We start from the raw sequence: 27,313 nt of genomic DNA, 5'->3' as shown, positions 1-27,313 counted from the left end.
CTGCCCTGGACAGACAGTCCAGATAGCTGCTGAGGTGTATGTCCAGGACAGCGTGCTTGAACCTCATTTGGATATGAGCACGAAAATAACTACAAATAAATGTAGCTAGTGGGAATTAATTTCCCTATTAGCTCAATTGGTAAAGCGCTTGATTCTCGTACTGAGAGTCCATGGTTCGAATTGCCTCAGTGGAGGTTGATTTCCTTTACTTAGAAACTCAAATTTCGACGATCAAGAAAATGTTGAGATGTTCATAATGATTCAACTCTTTATATATAGTTACAAGAAATCGCTTTGACAATTGTTAACAAACTCTTATCGCTCTCTCCCTCTCTCTATCTGTCACGCCTTTCTCTTTATCTCTCCCATTCCCTCACCACCACCCCCTCTCTCTCTCCCTCTCTCTCTCCTCCCCCCCCCCCCCCCCCCTCTCTCTCTCTCTCTCTCTCTCTCTCTCACACAAACACACCGTGACACACACCTACAATCTTCACTTCCACTTCTTGTCTATTTGTCTACTTGTTATTTTTAACCAATTTTATTATTTATTCTGCCATAAAATTGTGTAATTGTCAAATGTAGGGAGAGACCTTAATATAGGCATCGCCTGTTGGTCAATCCCCAACGTTAATACAAACGTCAATAAGTATTGTTTAAAAAACAAAACACACCAAAAACCCAAACAAAATTCCATTAGTAGCATGGGATCTTTTATATACATTATCCCACAGACAGGATAGCACATACCACACCCTTTGATATACCAGTAATGCTGCACTAGTTGGAACGAGAAATAGTCCAATAGGCCCATCGACGGGAATCGATCCTAGATCGATCGTGCATCAAGCGGGCGCTTTACCACTGGACTATGTCCCGTCTCCGGGTATAACAAAGTCCAGGACACCATACCACCCTATGGGAAGTGACATGACTGAACGGTTCAGTCGAACTCTGTTCAGTATGTTAGGCACACTAAATCTAGATAAGAAGAAATACTAGAAATCTTATATTTCACCCCATGTCCACGCCTATTAGTCTGGAGGCAGAGTCCACATTTTTAGGATTTCGTTCTACCCGAAAGAGTCAAAGCGACCACCATGGTTATTCCATGTAGGGTGGTGTGCTGCATCATATTACAGTGAAGGGGCGGGACGTAGCCCAGTGGTAAAGCATTCGCTTGATGCGCGGTCGGTCTGAGATCGATCCCCGTCGGTAGGTCCATTGGGTTATTTCTCGTTCCAACCAGTGCACCACGACCGGTATATCAAAGGCCGTAGTATGTGCTATCCTGCCTGTGGGATGGTGCATATAAAAGATCCCATGCTACTAATGGAAATATGTAAAAATTACCAAAATGTTTGACATCCAATAGCCGATGATTAACAAATCAATGTGCTCTAGTGGTATCGTTAAACAAAACAAACAAACACTATTCTAGTGATGGTCAACTACATGGAATAACCACTGTGGTCGCTTTGACTCTATCGGGTAGCAACAGCGAGTTTCCTCTCTCAATATCTGTGTGGTCCTTAACCATATGTCCGTAAATAAAATGTGTTGAGTGTGTCGTTAAATAAAACATGTCCTTCCTTCCTCTCGGGTAGAACGAAATCGGGGGGGGGGGGGTCAGTTGAGATTGATGGGAAATTTCTGAGTTTTAGATGGTATGATCATGGTCCTATAAAACAATGGGGGGGGGGGGGGATTACATAAAATAAATTAAATATAAATAGCACCATATTATTATAATAATTAATACCTGGGAACCTTACTTGCAGAATCATTCCAATGATTTAAAAATAATTTGAAAGCATTCTGAATTATCCTGAGGGTATACGACATGTTTCGTGTGAATTACGAATGTCTTAAAACATGTTTTATTTTATAAAATAAATAATTTGTAATGTAAAACTGAAGACTGATTTAGTTTTTAGTTTTTTAAATAAATAAATAAATAATTTGTAATGTAAAATGGAAGACTGATAACCCATCCCGTACGTTCGCTGTACTGCGGCCACTAAAATAGACTCGCCCGATATTTTTAGAATTTGTATGCTCCCAAATAACGTTATAAAAGGCGAAGTGTGATTGGTCAATATTTAAATTATTATTTACAGACGAAATGTTACTTGGACATTGGAGACTACGCAGTGTTGTTAGCAATCTGATTAAAATTAGTTCTACTGGTCTAAATAAGGCATTCATAATTCACATGAAACATGTCGTATACCCTCAGGATAATTCGGAATGTTTTTAAATTATTTTCAAATCACTGGCATGATTCTGTAAGTAAGGTTTGGTCAACAGGCTTAGCCTATATTACGACCTCTCCCTACAATTTACATGCGGATACATGTTTAGATACCACAGACTATAGCAGATTTAAAGGAGGAAGAAAAAAGAGGGGACAGAGTGAACGGTGTAGGTATAGTAATAGAAAACCAGAACATTTTCTTTGGATTTGAGAATTTCTAGCCAAACAATTTGTGTAAACTTTAGCAGAAACGTTTAGTAGCAGTTATGTATTTTAAAGTAGTTTTAATAATTTTTTCATTTTCTTTTTCACTAAATTCTGAATTTCCCAATAGGATCTTCTTATAATTTAGATGTAAATAGTTTGACATGAAGTTGTTTCTGTGTTCATTGTATAGGGGACAGTGGAGAATGAAATGATTTGTATCTTCTATTGGATGGCCACAAGAACAAGACGGATCATCTGAGATATAAAGAAACATTTTATGACTATTAAGATCACTGATGTCTATTCGAAGTTTACAGTGGAGTATCTGCTCAAGTCTAGAACCCAGATAAAAATATCTAGGAACAGCTTTGTCCGATTCCTTTAATTGATGTTTAAAAGATGCCAATGATTTAGCTTTCCGGACTTCAACATTTAATGCATTCCACATCCTTATTCCAGAAGGAAAAAACGACTCACAGTACAATTTTGTACGACTTGCTATTGTTTTTAGATTTTCTTTATTCCTTAGACCATATGTTCTATTAGAACTTAATAGAAAAAGTGATAAGTAGGTGGGTGCACCATCATTGACAAGTTTGTACATCTTGCATAGCTTATGGCGTTTTCGTCTGTCTATTAGTGGGATAAATCCAGTTTCGTCATACAATTTTTGATGAGATGTACTTTTAACTGCACCGCATATTGTCCTAACTTTATAGTTGACATCCCACCTCCCCTTTCTTAATTTTTTAAATGGTGAACCTTCGTTCGACATTGTAAAAATTCCAAATAGTAACACAATAAAGCAGATGTACACGCTGGGCCGCTTGTGCTAAATACAAATCAGACTTTATAAAGTCGAGACTTTAAGAAGTTTTATAAGCAGAAGTAGAGGCTCAAACTGTAAAAAGTCGAGACTTTAAGTTAAAGACTAAACTTTGGACTATTAAAGTCTGGACTTTAAAAGGTTTATAAGCACGGGGCCAGTGGTCTAGAGTGCACTCATTGTGAATATAGTGTCAATTTTCGAGAATCAAATGATTGCCATTTACTGTGTATTATACTATTAAATGTTATATTTCCCTAAATATGACGCATATACCTTAAAATTAATGGCTCTCTGGTTCTTACTTTGTAAGCTACCACTTTGGTTCAGAAAATTCATTGCCGATGTTGTACGATGTACTAAAACAAACAGAGAAAACACAACATTTAAAAAATTTTAATAATAATAATAATAACAACAACCACATATAAATCCAAATAATTGCACACAATTTTTAACTAAAAGCCTAATTGTTCAATTTAATGTAGTTACAAATAAATGTAAAAACAAAAATATGGAGCACTAGCAACTATGATAATGGACCTTTAATAGTATTTCCTGTTTTAATGCGATAATAATCGAAGTACGAAACAACTGTAGTCAAAAAGATGTCGTTACAAAATGGCCCAGTATAGAAATTATATTTGATCGATAAAAAAATGACTAAATATCTATAAATTATTACGTTTTGATATTTTTTACCTAGCTATTTCTGATATATCTGGTTCGAACCGGCGGCTGTTTTCACTCTGTTGTGCAACTTTACCCGTAGTATATAACATGTGGACCCCATTTGGTCCTTTTCTAACCAGAGCATCAGAGAATAAAGATGCCTGTAAGTGGGTAGTGAGAAACTTGAAATAATTTAAGTTTCTAGCAATATGATAGTGACATGTTTTGATATGTGGTTTAACAGTATTTGAACGATAATTTAATTTTACAACTGGATAATAAATGAACGTACTTTCGTAAATATAACGGTGTTTATTGTTGGCTGTACGCACATGGATTTCAGTTGGGAATTGCACCACGTTTCTGGTGGTGAAATGACACGCAGTTACGTTGCCAAATTAACCACTATAATAAACACAATAGGAATATTTTGGATATACTCGGAAATTGAAAAACTACAGAGAATAGCTTTTGAGAATTCTGGATTTTATTAATTTGGTACTGTTAAAGGAGCAACACTGCCAACAATGATTGGAAGCTCAGACCACAAGCTGTAATTAAATAATTTTGTAAACAAACTGAATATTATACATATTGTGGAGTAATCAGTAGTCGAGCACATCAGCTTTTTTCTAAAGCTTAGCGAGCATGTGCAAACAAGTGATGATAATTTATCAACGTTAAAAAAAAACCCCGGCTAACACAATGTCTAAAATGCAAAACATTTTGATAGTGATATGCATCATGGCATGAGTTTGACCCGTATCCCCTCTTTCAATGGTTAGGGTAGTTTTATGTATAGGGTTAGTCTTTAGAGCCTTTGAGCTAGAGAAATATGGGTCGAATTCTTTCTTACATTTTTCCATCGATGAAACATGTTTTCTCAAAATACCAAATACAAGGGTCTAGAGACTGAATTTGCCGAACATGTAACAAGAATGAGTGTGTGACTCTTAGTTGCGTTTTATGAAGTACAAAACTGATTTATATCGACAGTAAATCTATATTAATAACACATTGTGTGTTATATAAAACATTGGATCAACTAGTTAAATATATCATTTATTTTGTTGCTTTTTGGTTACATGTTTCCTTTACTGTTTGTCTTTATGTGTGCAGCTATTGATTACTCCAGGATTGATGAGATGGTGGGGGTGGGGAAACAAAGAGTGACAAGAATGGTACCTGTAGAAAAGAAAACAATTAAATTGAATTGAATGAAACACAATGCATTAGTCAAGTCTGCTGGAACGAACTACTGATGTGGGCCTTGTTTTACAAAGTGATCTTAGCCCTAAGTTCACTGTAAGTGTTTATGGTGATCTTGGCACTAACGTCACTTTGTAAAATGTGACCCGGGACAAACAACAGAACATTCTATATTTTGACAAATTTGTATCCCCACTCCATCCTCATCTTGGGTATTATATTAATGTAATTAACTCGATATATTAATGTAATTAACTCGATATATTAATGTAATTAACTCGATATATTAAAAACCAAAAACAACTAGTTCTAACATAACAGCCAAACAGATATTTTTTCAATTTAAGAGGGAAAATTAGGAAGTCTTGCCAATGAAACTTTTCTTTTTCTGAAACTAATTCACTAGACTAGACTGAGAAAGATAATTTTACATTATATCTAAAATTTAATGTTTTGTGTGCAATAAAAAAAAAAATTGGAGAAATGAATAGCTAAAGTTTTGAATTTTTTTATTTCAGCTCGCAAGAGACATACTGCATCCCTCTCCGGAGGAGGAAAGGAGCAAATGTAAACTGAAGCGTTTAGTGCAGAGTCCAAACAGTTACTTCATGGATGTCAAATGCCCCGGTAAGTTTGTTTTGACATGGGTCTGTTACACGTTGCTGAAATCCCGAAAACTCGTGGAATTTGTCATGTTTTAGGTCTTGACAGCAGAGCCCATTGGACTTTTTTTTTTTTTATACCAGTCACTGCACCACAACTGGTATATCGAAGGCTGTGGTATGTGCAATCTTGTCTGTGGGATGGTGCATATAAAAGATACTAATGTAAAAATCTTCATAGTAAACCCATTTTGCAGATTTCTGTCTTATTTAAAGATTGTTTGCTATTTCTTTTATGTTCATTGTGGTATGAACAAATAAAATCATTGTACGTCAGGGCTAATTCTGGGTCAGAAAATTTCGCCAAATTATCTGTTAACTCGTTACCATAGAAACAGTGTTTTGACGTGTGTTACGTTTCCCCATGCAAACGTGTTTTGACGTCTTGGGCGATTTCCATGCAAACATCTTTTGACGAGTACGGAAATGAACAACTATAACTTCGTTCATGTTTGGCTATAGACAAGCTATTTTTTCGAGGTTCAAGTTCAAGGTCTGACGGAAAGTTCCACCAGGTCAGGCCATGACCGGTTATTTATAGATATCAAGTTATATCCGGTTTTCGAAGCACGTGTACCAAAATTTTTACAAAATGTCGACCGCGAACGAAAATAGTGATCATAGCGATGGAGATTCGAGTTTGGAAGGTTTTATGGAAAGTGATATTCCAGGTGATGTTTCAGACATTGATGTAGGAGATATATCGGTGAGTGATAGAGAATCTAGCGACGACGACATGAATTGGACTGATCGGTTTGACAACAATTTTGATGTAAACAATTTTCGTGAAGAGACCAGACCGCAACTTCCACCTGATTTTGATGTACACACGGCTTCGCCGTTGGATTACTTCTAACTGTTGTTCCCAATGACATTATTGATTGATATTGTTGGCCATACAAATAATTATGCAGTGTGGAAAATGGAGCAATCATGCAAAAATGACCCCAAATGGATTGACACCACACTGGAGGAAATGGCGGCATACATTGGGCTGAATATTTTTATGGGCATCGACTCGAAAGCGCACTATAACATGTACTGGTCGACGGATGAGTTCATTGGAAGTGCTGGTTTTAAAAAGACAATGACTTGTAATCGGTATGAATTTAATTATTGTAGTTTTTATTCCAATTTCCTGGGGTGGTAAAGTGTTCACTTGAAGAGCAGTCTGTCTGAGATTGATCCTCATAAGTGGACCCGTTCAACCCCTGAAATTGCCCACGGCAATCAGCAATGCCGTGAAGTTTGCCATGCAGTTTTGAATTCAACACAGAACCTTTTTGCCTTGAACTATAATCAGGTTTTTTTTTTTTTTTCAATGGCATGTTTTTTTCCCGTGGACATTTCTTTAATTGCAGGGATTGGCATTGGGCTATTTCTTGCTCCAGCCAGTGCACCATGACTTGTATATCAAAAGCTGTGGTATGTGTTATCCTGTCTGGGGGGTGGTACATATAAAAGATCCCTTGTTGCTAATCAAAAAAGGAGTAGCTCATGAAGTGGCGACAGCGGGTTTCCTCTCTCAGTATCTGTGTGGTCTTTAACCATATGTCTGACGTCATATCACCGTAAATAAAATGTGTTGAGTGTTGTAAAATAACACATTTCCTTCCTTCCAATTTCCTAATGTTATATTTTATTAATAGATTTTTTGGTTTTATTTCAGGCTGCTACAAAATAACGACGGTTTTTAGTCACGCCCAGACAGTCGTGTTATGCGTGGGCTGTGCCACAGTCCTTTGCCAACCCACGGGGGGTAAAGCCAGATTAACAGAAGGTATAAGTAGTCTTATTATAGTCTTTCTTGTTATTCAGTCATTATAATGAAGTGGAGCGGGATGTAGCTCAGTCGGTTGAGTGCTTGCTTGCGTCGCAGTCCTGATCGAACCACCTCAGCTGATTGGGGTTTTTCTCGTTCCAACCAGTGCACCACAACTGGATACAGGCCGTGGTATGTGCTTTCTTGTCTGTTGGAATGTGCATATAAAAGATCCCTTGCTGCATTAGAAAAAATGTAGCGGGTTTTCTCTGATGACTACTAATCAGAATTACCAAATGTTTGAAATCCAATAGCCGATGATTGATTAATCAATGTGCTCCAGTGGTGTCGTTAAACTAAAACTTTTCTTGTTTTTTTTCTTAATGAAGTACAGGTTAAATTCTGTTAAACATCGTTCTTTCCACGAATTGTGTGTTATTTTGTGGGTTTCTTCCCAGAGACATAAGGTTTTTTTTAGCCCACTATGCATTTAGGGAATAACACACAAGTTTTGGATTGTTGTAACTGCCTACGTCAAATTTGTCTTAAGGCTGATGGCATTCTAATATGATGCAGCGTTCGAAATAAGCACTTGTCCGTTTGTCCCGACAAGTGAAAATTTACCCAGACAAGCATAAGTTGTCATAGTGATTATCCGGTGGACAAGTAAAATGTTTTTTTTACAAAGCAGTATCAGAATTTTTATCAATTGTTGTACTGAAATCAGTGGTTTCTCGTTGCAAACTGTTAATAACAGTGTTATAAATACAAATATTGTGGTTTGAGAGTTAAATAAATAAACATGGTCTTGAAAACATATCTTAGCTCGTGAATATTCAGAGTTGCGATTGAGTTCTGAACTCCCTACTCGGAATGTCTCGGCTGATATTAATTTATTTGATCAACAAATTATATTCGATACCATTCACATTTTAGAAAAAAAACTTACGTTTAAAATGAAGTAGTTGCCTCTTTACCACAAATGTAAAAGTCAAGTTTTCCTTTGATTTTTTGTGAATTACTGATTACATCATTGGTAATGCGATAAAACGAAAACCTGTTAGACTGAATTAAAAATATATTGGTTAATATTTATTATTTTATTATTTAGGTGTAAGTTATATTTACATATATCTCTGCAGTGAATTTTATGAAATAAGTTACTTAAAAATAATTTTGAATGACGAAACAAAATTACGATCAATCAACAAACCCGTGAAAATGCAGGATACGCCCGATCACATGGTTTCTTGTTGATTTATTATCAGAACAAGTCTGAAAATAATAGGACCCCGTTTAATTAAAAAATAAAAGTAAAAATATGGCTGGTCTCCCCACCATAGATGTTTCCATCCTCCACTCCAGATATCATTCATAATGGGCCTAAATAAGCATCGGGTCATGGACAGCCCGGTACAATTTTTTTTTAATGTGTCATTTGCCAGGATTTGGTAATGACAAACTTAATTCATATGAAGAGTAAATATTTTTTTGTTGAAGCAGTGCGATGTAGTATGTTTTATAATGCATATTTAAAGTTTTTTTTTTTTTCTACCTTATCATGCACGTGTTTATACTTGATTTGTTACTAGAACGCCATCACGTTTTCCGGGGGAAAGAGTTTCCCATGCCTGTTAATCAACCCGAGGAAACCCTATGCGTTGCGAATGGCTCAATGACAAACGCATCCTTTAACATGAATGTTTAATCCTACCCTTTAAAACCGAACAGTGGACAAATCATCTAGTTCCATTGTGTTTATTTAATGTAAATTGTACCTCTGAAAGCATACGGTCCTGCAGGTAGCAGTCATCATTTATGGCAGAATATTACCTTGGACGAGGCTCCGGGTTAGTTGTCACTACGGTACTTTCACTTCAGCTTGTGCTGCGTTTTTGACAAATGTCAATTAAGCAACCAAAGTTAAATAGAAACTTTTATTATGAAGTAAGTAAAGGACACTTTATTCATAAAGTTTATCACTAGCTTTGTTACTATAAAGTTATTTGAGTTGCGAACGTGATTAGAATCCGTTTACATTCCGTAGGCCTTTCCGCAGTGACCGGACAATTGTGAATTTTATTTGTTATGTTTTTAACGTGTGTTTAACAAAATAAATTCTTCGGCTTGCATTCGTGGAAAGATGTTGACTGTATTTCATTTTCAAATGAAATTACATGTCAAAAGTCCGACAAAACCTCAACTTGTTTGATGATAAGACGCACCCAGAACTCCCAAGCCAAGTGTTTATAAATTGCATCATCTTATCCACATTTTATTGTAGTTGTTATTTGAAAGTTTATTACTTTTTCCATATTTAATAGTGAACAGAATACAACAAGACTACCTCAAACCAAACCCCTGTATCCTGGATACCCATCGAACTTACTTGGGCCCAATTTGGCCCATGGGTTCAGGCTACTGTTTAGAGGAGATTCACTTCATCATTTAAACTTGTACGTACTAGTATATGTAACAGTACATGATTTTTTTACCGGCCTCGGTGGCGTCGTGGCAGGCCATCGGTCTACAGGCTGGTAGGTACTGGGTTCGGATCCCAGTCGAGGCATGGGATTTTTAATCCAGATACCGACTCCAAACCCTGAGTGAGTGCTCCGCAAGGCTCAATGGGTAGGTGTAAACCACTTGCACCGACCAGTGATCCATAACTGCTTCAACAAAGGCCATGGTTTGTGCTATCGTGCCTGTGGGGAGTGCAAATAAAAGATCCCTTGCTGCCAATCGGAAGAGTAGCCCATGTAATGGCGACAGCGGGTTTCCTCTCAAAATCTGTGTGGTCCTTAACCATATGTCTGACGCCATATAACCGTAAATAAAATGTGTTGAGTGCGTCGTTAAATAAAACACTTCTTTCTTTCTTTCAGTACATGATTAATAAAGGACAGCTATAACATTATTTTAACATTTGATGACATGCATATTTTCATTTATGTCAAGTGATTCCGACAAGCACTACCAAACAATTATTTCCAGGCCTTCAGCTGAAAGTGAACTGAAGGGAACTGTTCTCAAGAACAATTTTAACTGGCTTTCATTGAATCGTAAACAAAAACACTAAAAAAATTTATGACTAACTATTTCATGCTGAACTATCTTGACAGTAAAAAATTCTACAATTTATTTTAGTAACCCGAGTCACGAAATTACATGCAATCTGAAGTGAAGTGTAGGCCCAATAAGCAAATTGGTTTAAAAAGAAAAGCCACAGGCTTTAACTTTTCCTTCTGCATCCACCTCCTGCCCTACATAGATGGACAAGTGGAAATATTGGCGGACAAGTAGATTTTGTGGTATACCTATCCGGTGGACAAGTGATTTTTTTCTTTCTTATTTTTATCACTGTGATGGCCAATTAGTAACCATCAAAATAAGACACGGTCTGTTTGATTATGAGACTGTTTAATTTTCAGAGCATTGGGGCATATGATTATAGGAATCGGAACACTGCGGAAATTTACTTAAGATTTTTATTATTGTGAATTTTATCAGTCCCCTCAAAATTATTTACCATATCCAACAAACAATAGTGAAGATTTACAGTGTTTAATCTGTATTAGTGACGTCATACTATTGTTTTAAATGGAGATTATTTTTCAAGAGTAGCCTATGTTTTGACAGTTTTTTCTCTCGTTTCTTTCTTAACAAGGGGCGAGACGTAGCCCAGTGGTAAAGTGCTCACTTGATGCGCGATCGGTTTGGGATTGATCCCCGTCAGTGGGCCCATTGGGCTATTTCTCGTTCCAGCGAGTGCACCACGATTGGTACATCAGATGCTGTGGTATGTGCTATCCTGTTTATAGGATGGTGCATATGAAAGATCCCTTGCTGCTAATCGAAAAGAGTAGCCCATGAAGTGGCGACAGCGGGTTTCCTCTCTATATCTGTGTGGTCCTTAACTATATGTCCGACGCCGTATATAACCGTCACTAAAATGTGTTGAGTGCGTCGTTAAATAAAACATTTCTTTCTCTCTTTTTCACACTCCTGCTAATCTACTTGAGCTGTCTTTCAGCGAAGAAAACTTTCATTTTGCTGGGTAGATAGGGACTGGGCTCTAATGGTGTCGTTAAACAAAACTTTTTAAACAAAAATTCCTTTTTGTTTTGCAGGGTGTTCATTCCGAAGGAAACAGCACTAGATTGAGAGCGGAGATATGTGAATGACTGACCAGTCGTGGTTTGAGGGTTGATGGTGCCTGGAAGAAATGAAACTGTTAAAACAAAACTTGAGATTTAAAAAAAACACTTGTTTTCAACTATTGACTGTGATGATGTTAACTGATTATATTGGCTTGTAATAATCTTGAAGCTCTAATAAAAGTACCTGGGTATCTCTTCCCTCTAAACAACATTTGTGTGGTTTTCTTTGTTAATATACTGAACATAAAAAAACAAAAACAAAAAACGTTCGTGCAATTTTCAACTGTAATATTGAGTTTGTTTTTAGTCCCCTACCACTGGTCCAACCGGAGGGTACACGAAGAACACTAAACGAGCTTGCCTGTCACAGCATTTTTATGAAATGAGTGAACAGTATAGGTATCTGACTCGCTTTCGCTTGTCAGATAACAACACTGTTCACGAGTTTAGACCGGCCTCGGTGGCGTCGTGGCAGGCCATCGGTCTACAGGCTGGTAGGTACTGGGTTCGTATCCCAGTCGAGGCATGGGATTTTTAATCCAGATACCGACTCCAAACCCTGAGTGAGTGCTCCGCAAGGCTCAATGGGTAGGTGTAAACCACTTGCACCAACCAGTGATCCATAACTGGTTCAACAAAGGCCATGGTTGTGCTATCCTGCTTGTGGGAAGCGCAAATAAAAGATCCCTTGCTGCTAATCGGAAGAGTAGCCCATGTAGTGGCGACAGTGGGTTTCCTCTCAAAATCTGTGTGGTCCTTAACCATGTGTCTGACGCCATATAACCGTAAATAAAATGTGTTGAGTGCATCGTTAAATAAAACACTTCTTTCTTTGTTCACGTGTTTAATAAAAATGGTATGACAGGCAAGCTAGTTTAATATTTTATTTATTGCAAACAAGCCGAAATTCAGAAGTAAGCAGATGTCGAGACTACTATACATAATATTTCTAGGAAGTAGGTCAGCGAGTGATCCAAGTCGCGCTCACGTTACACCAATATTACGCTAGTTAGATATAGAGTGAGTGTTGTGACATGAGCTATATCTTACACAGGTGTGTAATAATATATACTCTTCAAAAAAAGAAACGCAAAAGGGTACAAATGGGTTATAACTCCCGATTTTATGTTTCCTACCGGTTCATGCTTTGTGAATATAAGGTCATTGCATGTCCCAAACACATTCCCACGGTTACATTCGATAAAACGCAGCTACTGTACAATAAAGTTCCATAATGTGAATATTCGCAAAAACGCAGCCACGTGCAAACCATGTCACCACTGCACGTGCGTTGTCTGCACGTGCAACATGAACACCGACAGTATAAAAGTGCAGGGTGTTCGCTTGCCTGGCCTCTGTATCTGGCCGACAGTTGACAATCCAGGACATGCCACATCTCGGTGAACCGCAGAGAAACCATGCCATCGGCCGACTAGACGCAGGCGAATCCAGAACGGCCGTTGCCAGGGCATTCCATGTGTCCCCAAGCACCATCTCCAGACTGTGGGACCGTTACCAGCAACATGGATCAACACGTGACCTCCCTAGATCCGGTCGACCACGGGTCACTACCCCCGGGCAGGACCGCTACATCCGGGTACGCCACCTTCGGGAACGATTGACTACTGCCACCTCCACAGCCACAGCAATACCAGGTTTGCGCAGGATATCCGACCAGACCGTACGGAACCGCCTACGTGAGGTAGGAATTCGTGCCAGACGTCCAGTTCGAGGTGTCATCTTAACACCACTACACCGTCGACTCCGACTGCAGTGGTGCCAGATTCATCGACAATGGCCTCAACTGCGATGGAGACAGGTGTGGTTCAGTGACGAGTCCCGATTTCTGCTCCGACGTCATGATGGAAGATGTCGCGTGTATAGGCGTCGTGGTGAACATTATGCGGCAAACTGCGTGCAGGAAGTGGACAGATTCGGCGGGGGTAGTGTCATGGTGTGGGCAGCCATCTCACACACTGGCAGAACTGACCTGGTCCACGTGCAGGGCAACCTGAATGCACAGGGCTACATTGACCAGATCCTCCGGCCACACATCGTTCCAGTTATGGCCAACGCCAACGCAGTGTTCCAACATGACAACGCCAGGCCTCACACAGCACGTCTCACAACGGCTTTCCTACAGAACAACAACATTAATGTCCTTCCTTGGCCATCGATATCACCGGATTTGAACCCAATTGAGCATCTATGGGACGAGTTGGACCGACGCCTCCGACAGCGACAACCACAGCCCCAGACCCTGCCCGAGCTGGCAGCAGCCTTACAGGCCGAGTGGGCCACCATCCCCCGGGACGTCATCCGTACTCTGGTTGCTTCAATGGGCAGGCGGTGCCAGGCAGTTGTCAACACACGCGGAGGCCACACCCGGTATTGACTCCAGATGACCTTGACCTTGGTGGTGTGTCCTATCACTTGCTCACAATGGACTAGAGTGAATTGTGAACAATCCTGCAACATTTGGTAATTATCGGACTCACCATTCAATAATTAAATCAATTCTCCAAATGTTACGACAGTGTGGTTTTGCGTTTCTTCTTTTGAAGAGTATAGGTTTCATGTCTGTCCCATTTATATTTGTTCTGAACTTTTTTTTTTTTTCACAATGCATAAAAATTTTTTTTATAGTTCTTATGTACTGTTAAAAATCAAGTTTGACTTTCATGTTGATTTACCCTTTTTTGACCGTTGTGGTTCTTGAACTTGAGTAATTAAAAAAAAATTATGAACTTTTTTCACAATGCCTCTAGATATTGATATGAAATTGTTTATATAACTATCATGTCCTGTTACAGGTCAAATTTAACTTTCATGGCGACTTATATACGCCCGTCTATAATTGGTCATATTATGGTATTGCATTGTATGTCCGTCTGTTAGCTTCTTGGATGGTGATCATGTCAGGGCTCAACCTGTACATTGCCAATTGCTAATTTTTATACAGAATGGCTGCAAAATTTGGACTTTGGCTAATAAAATACTCCTCAAATTGACCACATTTTAATGATTTTCAAGGAAATATTGAACATTTTAAAAAATTGGCTAAACCAAAATTTGTTCCAGTGTCAGCCCTGCATGTACTATTGTTAGGTCATTGTGAGCTACTTTTCACGGTCTACTGCACATAACAGTAAATCCTTGTCCAGGCCATATCTTGCATACAGGACCATCAAACCTCACATGTAGGAACAACTTTGGATGGTGGTGTGTCACATACTATTACTAGGTCACTATGACCTACTTTTCATGGTCTACTGCATGTAACAGTAAATCCTTGTCCAGGCCATATCTTGTATACAGGACCATCAAACCTCACATGTAAGGTTCTATTATAGGTCACTGTGACCTACTTTTCAGTCTACTGCACATAACAGTAAATCATTGTCCTGACCATATCTTGCATACCAATCCATATAGGACCATCAAACCTCACATGTAAGAACAACTTGAGATGGTGGTGTTTTGCTAACTATTACTAGGTCAATGTTATCTACTTTTTCATGGTCTACTGCACATAACAGTAAATCCTTGTCCGGACCATATCTTACATACAGGGCCATCAAACCTCACATGTAAGAACAACTTGGGATGGTGGTACTATTTATATAATTACTAGGTGACTGTGACCTACTTTTCATGGTCTACTGCATATCACAGTAAATTCTTGTCCAGATCATATCTTGCATACAGGACCATCAAACCATGTGTAGGAACAACTTGTGATGGTGGTTTGTCCAAAACAAACTGTTCATCCATTCCATTGCAAACAATTCACATAATTAGAATTGAATCGTACCCGTAACATATATTCATTAATATAAATATGATTTTCCATCAAACTCACCAGTACTCTGTTATTCTAGTAACCAACCCAATGTGAATGCACCGCTGGGCTCAATGGGTATATCTCCCAAGTGTATGACCCCACACACGGGTGAGAGGTGGTGGTGACAACTTCATGTTTTTTAAATGTTGAAAATGCTGTGTTTGGACACCTGAAATTATCAAGGATGACAATTTTTCTGATTGTATTTATTACTTTTGTGATTGGGGCCTCAACGAGTCCAAAATAGTGGACTTTGAGTACTCGAGGTCGAACTCGACCCGGATCCGAGTACCCGACACTTACACTAAATGCGACGAAGAAATAAAGTAAAGTAGCATGATGCGTCTTTAATTCCAGTGTTGAACAAGGATGCCAAATCAGGCCAATTTTGCACATAATGATGTTGTATTGCAGTCCACACACATTCTACTTTTGTTTTCCCTCCATGACTCCCGTGGTTGCCCCTATTTGCCATGAATATCAAGGAATCTTTTATATGCACCATCCCACAGACAGGATAGCACATACCACGTACTTTGATATACCAGTCACGGTGCACTGGCTGGTATAAAAAATAACCCAATGTGCCCATCGACGGGAATCGATCCTAGACCAGCCGCGCATCGGGCGAGTGCACTACCGCTGTTCTACGCACCACCATCCACCCCCCCCCCCCCCCCCCCCCCCCCAAAAAAAAAAAAAAAAAGAAGAAGAAAAAAATCAATCTAATTAAAATTGGCTCCACTAATACATGTGGCTAGACCCAGTAGAGCTTATTTTAATCAGATTGAAAAAAAAAAAATAAAAAAAATAAGTAGCAATGACAGCTGCACGCATGATGCAATGTTAGAACGTGTTTCTCATAACATTTGACTAATTACGTGTACTCGCCAGTTCCAAAAATAGCACAACTCTACCGATAGTGCTGCCCTCTTGTGCCAGTTTGTGAGTGGGTTGTCACAAAATTATAAATACTTTTACAGACGCTTATTTTCATTGGTTAATGTCCTAGTAGTTCGACCAATGATACATTACGTGTTGTAGGACTCTGGCATAAACTCCAACATGGTGTTCGGAACAGTAGCTCGTCAACTTTCGAGGAGATTTTCAACTTCTGTGGTGGCCAGAAGTCAACACTGGCAGCAGAAGGGTATACCAGGCGCGGTAAATGTTTTCTATATGTTGTGTTTATATTATATTACATTTTTAGGGGAATAAAACTCCGTGCGTTAACCTTCAAAACATTCACTTCAGTTAAGCCGTGAAGGTCATGGCTTTGGATTTGGTTCCAGTCACGTTTTCGTTCATTCTCATTCCGTAATATGTGGAGACTACATGGTTATACACCCATGCATTTGTCTAGAATAGTTAACAGTGTAACAACATAACTTCTTCTTTTTTTTTCGGGGATTTATCCAGCCATTCTGTGGATCCGAAAATAGACCCTTTCCCAAAAAAAAGTGGCATGGAAAATTTCCAATTTCTATGCAAAAAAATTGCCATTGTATATTTAATTATGCCTGTTCTAATAGTAATAATTTAAAATTTATCCAAAAGCTTACCGCCCTGTGCAGAGCCGGCTCTGCCCAGGATGGTCATGTGACGTGTACGGGTCATTGCAGCCAGCGCTACACGGGACGGCGCTACCCAGTACGTTCATTATGTGTGCTACTGGTTGTGTTCTGTCAGTTTATTTCAGTATAGACCTACAGATATATCAATATTTCCTTTACTGTTAATGTGTTTTTCACCGTATCTAAGTATATAAAATACTAGACCGCCCTGTGTAGGAATGTCCTGTATAGAGCTGTTATCACTATATATATTTTTTTTTATTTTTTTTATTACTCACACACACACGTTATACATATGCACATATATATTTGGTATAATATCCGCCCGGTCCCCTCCATTATTATTTTTAGTTAGGGTTAGGGTTTGGGGTTGGGACCGGGAGGATATTTTTCCATATATTTTATTGATTATTATTCACAATATACATATATTTTCTTTATTATTACTGACTTCCCCCTCATATCTCAGTACACGTGTAGACAAACAACTGGTAACCATTCACTGCAGCTATACTATAGACCGTCCTGTGCAGAACCGTGCTGTGTAGGAACGTCCTGTACAGAGCCGTCATCACTATATATTTTTTTAATACTCACACACACACACACACACGTTATATATATATATATATATATATATATATATTTTTTTTTTTTCCGCGTATTATCCAAAATATACATATTTTCTTTATATACAAAATATATATTTATTTCCTTTACTGTTAATGTGTTTTCCACCATATCTAACTATATAAAATAATAGACCGCCCTGTGTAGAAACGTCCTGTATAGAGCCGTCATCACTATATACATATATTTTTGTTAATACTCACACACGAACACGTTATATATATGCACATATATATTTTATTGATCATTATCCACAATATACATATATTTTCTTTATTATTACTGACTTCACCCCCTCATATCTCAGTACACGTGTAGAACAACGACTGGTAACCGTTCACTGCAGCGTATACAAAGACCGTCCTGTACAGAGCCGGTAAGGTTTTGGTCCCTTATGGATGTACTGGAAAAAATATCCCATGTATTATTTACTCACGATACTGTTTCCAGTCCCAATGTCTAATGGGACCCTGGTGAAAAAATCTGAATAAATACCTGATTCGTCAAGGCATGTCTTCCTTATTTCCCCTCCTCGCCAAATTAAAATAAATAAATCTTATGGTTAGTTATATACAATGTACCTTTAATAGCATTGTCGTGATGTCACCAAGTAATCCAATAGCAGGCATTTTAAAATTGTGAGTACAATATTTTCGTTCACATGCTCAGATGCTGTTCACACAAGTCTTGTTATATTTCAGCAATTAAATTTGACACTATTTATAATTATATCGTCAGGACAGGTTATGAACAAAAGTGTTATCTGAATTTATTTGTGCATAACTCATAAATGTGTTAAGCCATGCACTTTTAAATTTTCAGACGTGATTTACCTCAGTGCTTTGAGTGCTCGCCAGAGGTGCTTGCATCACTGGATCTATTCAACTGACTGGGCTTTTCTCTTCCCACCAGTTCACCACAACTGGTCAACGGCCGTGGTGTGTGCTTTCCTGTCTGGGAAAGTGCATATGAAAAATCAGTTGCTACTAATTTAAAAAAATGTACCGGATTTCCTTATGACTATGTGTAAAAATTACCAAATATTTGACATCCAATAGCCGATAATTAATTAATCAATGTGTTCTAGTGGTGTCCTTAAACAACACAAATTTTAACTTTGAATCTGGGCACAAATATTTAGTCATAACTTAAGCAAAGTATAATGTATGTTGTATTTTTTATCTTACACAGTATATATATGTTTTTGTTATTTTAAAGTTGGAACTACTAAATTGAGTCTTCTAACAATTGTTATATTTTCAGAATCTGCCGGTAGATCTTGTCACCAACAAGTACAAGACAACTTGTTTTTTCATTTTGTTCTTTTCATCTGGATTATGTGCACCCTTCTACATAGTTCGACACCAGCTTATTAAGAAGTAGACAACCAGATCACATGGTTGACATATCAGTAGATACTCAGGTTAGTTATATAAACTGTTAGTGTTATCCCTAAAGGGTTTCTGCCAGAGGGTAAAACGGTTATGGTTGCACCTTAAACTTAACCCATTTTCTTTCTGGGGGAGGCCCCCCCATACCCCATGTTGACTGTGGTTGCATTCAATTCCCTATGGGGAGGGTCGTAGCCCAGTAGTACAGTGCTCGCTTGATGCACAGTCGGTCTTAGATAAATTCCCATCGGTGGGCCCATTGGGTTATTTCTCGTTCCATCCAGTGCACCACGACTGATATATCAAAGGCTGTGGTATGTGCTATCCTGTCTGTGGGTTGGTGCATATAAAAAATCCCTTACTGCTAATCGAAAAGAGTAGCCCATGAAGTGGCGACAGCAGGTTTCCTCTCAATATCTGTGTGGTCCATAACCATATGTCAGACGCCATATAACCGTAAATAAAATGTGTTGAGTGCATTGTTAAATAAAACATGTCCTTCCTTCAATTCCCTAGCGCCATACCCAACAATTTTTTTCTGGCAGAAACACTGCCCTAGTGGATTTTAGTCTCAATAATCTAGCGCCATCTTGCCCCGATCAGTACCATGCTACCTTCAGGGTTCGCACGCACCCTGGAAAGTGCTTAATTTTTTTTTTACCCTGGAAAGTCCTTAAATGTCCTGGAAAAGTCGGTTTACCTCCTGGAAAAGTCCTGTAAATACAAATACATAAATAATCGCGTTTGACTTAGGTACCCCTCCCCCAAAAGAAAGAAAGAAAACCCCCCACAAAAACAATACCTAAACGCATCGATGATTATAATGAGGTCGACTGCCATTGGTCAGTTGTTGAGCAGGAAATACTGTGTTGGTTTATTTGGTCTATAGATAGGCGTAGTGGTGCTCTAACGAGTAGATAATCTTAATTGAGATGGCGACACAATTCTTCAAGCATGGAATCCGGATAAAAAAAATATATATATACCAGTATGACATTAAAAAAAAGAAAAAGAAAAACGGGTAGATGTGTAAATCACTTCTACGAAAATGCCTAACGGAAAGTGTACGTTTATCGTCCATGGTGCATTTAAAGATGGGTCCAATGCGTCTGGTTGGGACATACAGAAGCTACTGTCAAGATTGTATTACCTGTTTAAGGATACACCAGCTCGAAGGGAAGATTTTATTTCAATGACAGATTCCAATGTCTTCCCTCTCAAATTCTGTAACCACAGATGGTTAGAAAATGCACCAGTAGCCGTCAGAGCACTAGAAGTATGGACACATATTAAAAAATATGTGAAATCTGTGGAAGAAAAGAAGGTATCCAATCCTAACACAGCTTCCTTTGAAACCATCAAGACATGTTGTAACGACAAGTTAATTACAGCTAAAATTCACATTTTCACTTCCATCGCCAAGCAGATTGTGCCATTTCTGGTTCAATACCAAACAGATCAACCGATGTTGCCTTTCTTAGGTGAAGATATGTTTCGTCTGTGTAAAAATCTTATGCAGAGATTCATGAAAAGTGAACTGTTGGAGAATGTCAGTGTTTCCAGTCTGTTGTCCTTGGATCCACGGGAAAAGAAAAACCACTGTAGTTACTCAAAGATTGATATTGGCTTTGCTAAATGAAAAGGCTTAGTGCTACAAAACAGATGAGCGAAAAGCAGGCTCTGGAAATGAGGATGGACTGTAAAGACTTCCTGATGAAGATAGTATGTAAACTGCTGGAAAAAGCGCCAATGAAGTACCCGGTTGTAAGGAATCTATCCTGTCTAAATCCCAGGAAAATGGCTACAGATAAAGATGGCTGCATCACAAGAATGAAAAACCTGTTAAAAGTTATTGAATGACTCGCACAGAGTGAAAGGTGGATCATCAACATGTGATGATGTTCTGAGAGAGTTTAGGGAATTCCTGGAAACCACTGTTGTTGAACACAAATCAGAATATACAGAGTTCTCCACTGAAAGCAGCAGGGTTGATGTGTTGTTGTACCGGGATATGGGCAACAGTGGACAGTACAACTTGCTATGGAACAAAGTAGTGAAAGATATTCTTCTGTTGTCACATGGACAAGCCAGCGTGGAACGCGGTTTTTCTGTCAATAAGGAGATAGAGGTAGAAAATCTGCTAGAACGATTGGTAGAGGCACAAAGATTGATTTGTGATCATGTGACATCTGTTGGAGGCGTCCAGAATGTGAAACTCACTCCACAACTGCTAACAGCTGCAGCAGCGGGTAGACAGAAATACATGGCGTATTTGGAGGAAAAGAGAACTGAAAAGTTGCAAGTGGAAGGGATCAAGAAGAGGAAGCTGTTTCTTGATGAAGTAGATGAAATGAAAAAAAAAAAAAAAAGACGACTGGAAAGTGACATTGTGGACTTGACCAAATCAGCAGATGAGTTTGCCGAGAAAGCAGTAAGCTATCTTGGATTTCAAAATCAAACAGTCTGAGGAGAACAGCTAAAGAAAAGAATGACCAGCTGAAAGATCTGTGTAGCAAGATTTACACAAAAGTGGACACACTGAAACAATAGTTACCTAGCCAAGTTGATTGCTCTATTCTATTTGAGTATTAGATACATGTTTATATCACTATTTTGTACAATGTACAACAAATGTAGTTAATAAAATGTTTTATTTCAACAGTTATATCCAGAGTAGGGTGTGACTACTGTAGACCGTGTGTAACAAGTATTGTATGTTGGAGACATAGCAGCCACTGAGTAAACAATCTGCTAGGGTGTCGTTAAACAAAGACTTCTTTCCAAGTCATATATTCAGACCCCTGGAAAAAGGTAAAATAGTCCTGGAAAATGAACGAAAATAGCCCTTAAAAGTCCTGGAAAATGAACGAAAATAGCCCTTAAAAGTCCTGGAAAATGAAACTATTTGAAGTGTATGAACCCTGTACCTTGAAAATAGTCATTTTGGGGAATTAATTTTAAAATGATCATTTCAGGGTTGTGATTTTTGTATGTGTGTAAAATGATTTTCACAAACTAGATTGGATTGAAACTGAACAGCTGAGAAATGACTTATTTAGGTTTTTGTTTGACATCCAATAGCCGATGATTAAATTAATCAATGTGCTCTAGTGGTGTCATTAAAACAAACCGGCCTCGGTGGCGTCGTGGCAGGCTATCGGTCTACAGGCTGGTAGGTACTGGGTTCGGATCCCAGTCGAGGCATGGGATTTTTTAATCCAGATACCGACTCCAAACCCTGAGTGAGTGCTCCGCAAGGCTCAGTGGGTAGGTGTAAACCACTTGCACCGACCAGTGATCCATAACTGGTTCAACAAAGGCCATGGTTTGTGCTATTCTGCCTGTGGGAAGCGCAAATAAAAGATCCCTTGCTGCTAATCGGAAGAGTAGCCCATGTAATGGCGACAGCGGGTTTCCTCTCAAAATCTGTGTGGTTCTTAACCATATGTCTGACGCTATATAACCGTAAATAAAATGTGTTGAGTGCGTCGTTAAATAAAACACTTCTTTCTTTCTTTCTTTCATTAAAACAAAACAAACTTTATTAGTCCCCGACCAGTGTAACATAAGTTGGACAAATCCACTAGCCAGATGCCCGGGACTGGTGCTTTTTAACACCGGGCTAGTGACAAATACAAACCAAGTAGCCTGATGGGCTAGTGTAGTTTTAAAAAAAATAGGATCAAACTTGTCAAAATTAGGCTGAAAAGAAAATTGCATACAGTAGGTCAATTTAAATGTTTTATTATTATTACTGGTATTAACTTATTTTTGAAACTTCATTCACCTTTACAGGTTGAGATAAATGTTCACCTACATAATAAAAATTAATAAAACCTTTTTTAAAATTTTTACATATGTACATCGAAAAACAAAAAGAAAACAAATTAAGGTCAGCCCTTTTTTCTAGGTACTATAAGGGTTGGGTTCCCAGAAACCTGTGTGCGATTTTAAGGCGAGCTAAGGGCTCGCAAAAATCATGTCAGACTCTCTGGCTTGCCTAGTATACGTGTCTGCATGGCTCTTAAATATAATTTGTACAAATGAAATTGAATTTTCTAAATGACACATGCAACATACATGTATTTTAAAACCCAGGAAAACAATGGTCTCGAATCACAATTTTTCCCCGTGATTTCATGGTGCCATAATATTTCTGTATTCGCTTTCCATGAGTGGATATTTAGTACTTTGTTGCTTTCCGGTCAGAAAGAATCGTAAAAGTAATTTGGAATAACTCAGCCAATTTTGTTGCAGAGATTTTTTAAACCGACATGTTCCGAGAGGACATTAATTCTTCAAAAGTTTTTCTTTTACAGTTTTAAATTTTGGATAGGGTTAAGTAATTAAAAAATAATTTGACCGTTGTTATTATTTTAAATTTAAACTTAATGAATATCTGTGCAAGATTAGAGTTCTTTATTATACATTGTAACTAGTGAACAGTGTTGGTATCTGACTTGCTTTTGCTCATCAGATACCAAACCTGTTCACTCATTTCATAAAAATGGTATGACAGGCAAGCTTGTTTAGTATTCTATAAGAAGATAAGATTGGCTTTGCGCCTGCAGCACTTGCTTCACCAGCCAGTTCATTTAATTTCTGCACATGTGCCTGAAGCACGGTTAGTACATTTTCATTGAGGCCTTTCGTATGACACGGTTCCTTCCATTTACGTTGTTTTATGGGTTCGAGTCTAGGACTATTTAACCAGTGACACGACGATGTCTGGGCATGCTCATTACGAACGTTCTACCAAACTCTGAGAGGTCTTATTCAATTTTTCCTTATGCCGGCCATGGGAACAAAATCAAGACTAATGATAAGGCAACCCAACTTCAAACTTTTGTTTCACTAGTACTGCATAGATATTTTTCCATTTACAGCATCATAGAATTTTTTTTATTAACTTGTCTGAAATAAATTAGGAATATTGTGTCAAGTGTGGAATAATTGTTTTACTTTTAATTTACCTTTAATTTAATGCATTATGATTAATATTCAATGAGATAATTTACATCTAATTGAAAAAATACAAAACCTCATTTAATATTTGATGTTGATAATTTCAGTGCCCATACTGACACTTAATTGGTTACTGCAGTGTACTCTGTGTACAGGTAAAAAACATTTTATTTAAAATGTCAACAAATTTAATTATATAATGCAGCATGATTCATGCATAATTACTATTAACCATCCAAGCAGTGCCCCACGACTGTTATATCAAAGGCCAATGGCATTATGTGCTTTTCTGTCTGGGAAAGTGCATATAAGTGATCCCTTGCTACTACATGTCACAATGACCAAATGTTTGATATCCAATAGCTGATGATTAACAAATCGATGTGCTCTAGTGGTGTCGTTAAAAAAAAAAAAACTTTAAATTACTGTTAAAGTATTTTATTTAAACAATGCATGTATACAAGTCTCCATTAAATTTTAATCTGACATTTGCCAATGGAAATTATCAGTTGCATTTATTATAAAATTATGGATGGTTTAGCTCAGTCGATAGAGTGCCGTCTGGGGTGCTTTGGTTCTAGGATCTAACCACCTCTGTGGACCCATTCTCAGATTGCTTTTTGTCATGTCCCAACCAGTGCCCCACGACTGGTATATCAGAGGCTATGGTATGTACTATCCTGTGTCATTAATAACTGTTTGCAAGTTTTATTAATCCTATTCCAGATCATTTTTACCGGCCTCGGTGGCGTCGTGGTTAGGCCATCGGTCTACAGGCTGGTAGGTACTGGGTTCGAATCCCAGTCGAGGCATGGGATTTTTAATCCAGATACCGACTCCAAAACCCTGAGTGAGTGCTCCGCAAGGCTCAATGGGTAGGTGTAAACCACTTGCACCGACCAGTGATCCATAACTGGTTCAACAAAGGCCATGGTTTGTGCTATCCTGCCTGTGGGAAGTGCAAATAAAAGATCCCTTGCTGTCAATCGGAAGAGTAGCCCATGTAGTGGCGACAGCGGGTTTCCTCTTAAAATCTGTCTGGTCCTTAACCATGTCTGACACCATATAACCGTAAATAAAATGTGTTGAGTGCGTCGTTAAATAAAAAAACACTTCTTCTTCTTCCAGATCATTTAAAAATTTACTACATACAGAGTAACAGCTGAGTTTCACAAATAATTATATTTAATAAAACTGATAACATGCTTAGCAGCTACCATAAATGCAAGATTGCTAGTATACCATTTGCAAAAAAAAATCTAATGTATCTTATGATGTGCTGTAGGACTCGCTGGATTGTGGACAGGCTCTCAAGAATTGTAAACGGGGTGTCCTTATGACACTTTAATTTTTTATGTTTTATGTAGCATCACCATGCAGTTACAGATCAAGTTTGAGTTTCAGTTGGGATTGACTTATTTTTGACAGGGTTATTTTCAGATCAAGATCAATATTCTTGGGAAGTTATTGAAGGGCCATAACTCAGAAATGGAATTTATCTATTTTTGACAAGAGTTCTAGCCCTTGAACACCATTTGTGAAATTTAAAAATAATGTATGTGGGTTACAACAGCGTCTTTGTGCAGCGAATATTTTCTGAATTCCAGGGGTTGTTATACAAAACAAACTTTTTAAAATATCAAAATATTTAAAATGTTTGATTTCTGTTTTTGTTACTTGCAGACTGTGTACGAACGTCTCATCGGACACGTGGACTGCTGGTCGGACTAATCATGGCGTTCTCCGCAACATAATATATAGACTTTAATTTAATACTTGACACTCACTTTATGATCTGAGAGGTGTGCTTTGTATCTGTGTGTTTAGCATGAATTAAATATGCACCTGACAACATCATGGCTTTGTTGATTTGTTGAACTGTTGCTTAGTAGTAGGGCGATAGCTCTCTAACCCGGACACCCATGGGATCAAGTACACAGTCCTGTCTCAGGCATGTTTTCCAGTAACACCATTTCGCATGCGTTTCCACGTGCAAGTTTATCGATACAGTGCATTTTCATACGACCTTTTCCATATATGCGATTCCACACACAGGTATTCATAACACGGACATAAAGTACACTTGGACGAGGTAAAATTGTGTATAGTAATCCACTTGCGAAATGGACTATACACAAATTTGTTAATACCGTGTTAGATATGCTTAAGAAGTAATTTATTTATTTTATTTATATAAAATAAATAAATAAATATAAAACGTGCGGAATCGCATTAATGGAAAGCGAGCCTTAAGGGATTTGTGGGACACGTGCTTATAAAACGTTTTTAGTGGAGACTCAAATGTCATGGCAATGACATATAGATGGTATGCATGTGATGCCATTAGATATTGGAGTGTTATTAGCACAGGTCCTGGTAGAAGTTCTGTTTTGTACAGATATTTAAAAAGGGACTGGTTTTGGGGTTAAATGTGAACTTTGGTCATACCGTAGACTTAAAACAAGAGATGGACATTACACCTCAAATAATGGCGATTGCAGAAAAATTCATGAACAATTCTAAAATAAAAATAAGAAATTAAGAGTGAAAACCCTGTATTGGTAGATACTAGAATCATATTAAGTACATTTTCTGGTTTAGTATATATCAGTGTCTGTGTATATATGATGTGTTTGTAATAACCCAAACTGGATTTTACTTGAAGCACAGGTTATTATTATTTTGTATACATCACAGGCAGATCTAGGCCCCCTCCACCCTAAATTTTGCGAGTTATAATTTTATGATATATTAATTTTCATTTGTTTACGATCCCCCTTCAAACCCTCCCCAAAGTTCCCATGGCATTCCATCTCATGTCATTGCCCCCCCCCCCCCCCCCCCACACACACACAATAGGCTAAGAGAATGTGTAAAGTTTGTTTTCTTTAATGATGCCAAAAGAACAATTTTTTTTTTTTAATCATCGGCTACTGGATATCAAACATTTGGTAATTTTGACATATAGTCTTGAAGAGGAAACCCGCTACATGCTATTGGATGTCAAACATTTGGTAATTTTGACATATAGTCTTGAAGAGGAAACTCGCTACATGCTACTGGATGTCAAAAGAGAAGAAGCACGCTACTTTTTTCATTAATAGTTTAACGGGTTTGGCTCTATTGTCTTTAACGTGGGACGGGAGGGAGGGAGGGG

General features: G+C 38.1%; 1 protein-coding gene and 1 long non-coding RNA gene across 2 annotated transcripts; both read left to right on the top strand.

Moving 5' to 3' along the window:
* Positions 1-4,069: 4,069 nt before the first annotated feature.
* Positions 4,070-11,961, top strand: LOC121373367 (40S ribosomal protein S27). The gene is made up of 4 exons (XM_041499977.1): positions 4,070-4,122; positions 5,687-5,795; positions 7,500-7,610; positions 11,723-11,961. The coding sequence occupies exons 1-4, from the start codon at positions 4,117-4,119 to the stop codon at positions 11,749-11,751; spliced, it is 255 nt and encodes an 84-aa protein (XP_041355911.1). The 5' UTR covers positions 4,070-4,116; the 3' UTR covers positions 11,752-11,961.
* A 4,641-nt stretch (positions 11,962-16,602) lies between these two features.
* Positions 16,603-26,008, top strand: LOC121373254. Its single transcript, XR_005958051.1, has 3 exons — positions 16,603-16,760; positions 19,064-19,223; positions 25,840-26,008. It is a non-coding gene; the product is annotated as an uncharacterized LOC121373254 (long non-coding RNA).
* The last annotated feature ends 1,305 nt before the right edge of the window (positions 26,009-27,313 follow it).

The sequence above is a fragment of the Gigantopelta aegis genome, chromosome 5 (genome assembly GCF_016097555.1).
Source record: "Gigantopelta aegis isolate Gae_Host chromosome 5, Gae_host_genome, whole genome shotgun sequence".
Lineage (NCBI taxonomy): Eukaryota > Metazoa > Mollusca > Gastropoda > Neomphalida > Peltospiridae > Gigantopelta > Gigantopelta aegis.
Note: the sequence above shows the minus strand (reverse complement) of the source record. Positions and strands in the feature narration are given on the sequence as shown.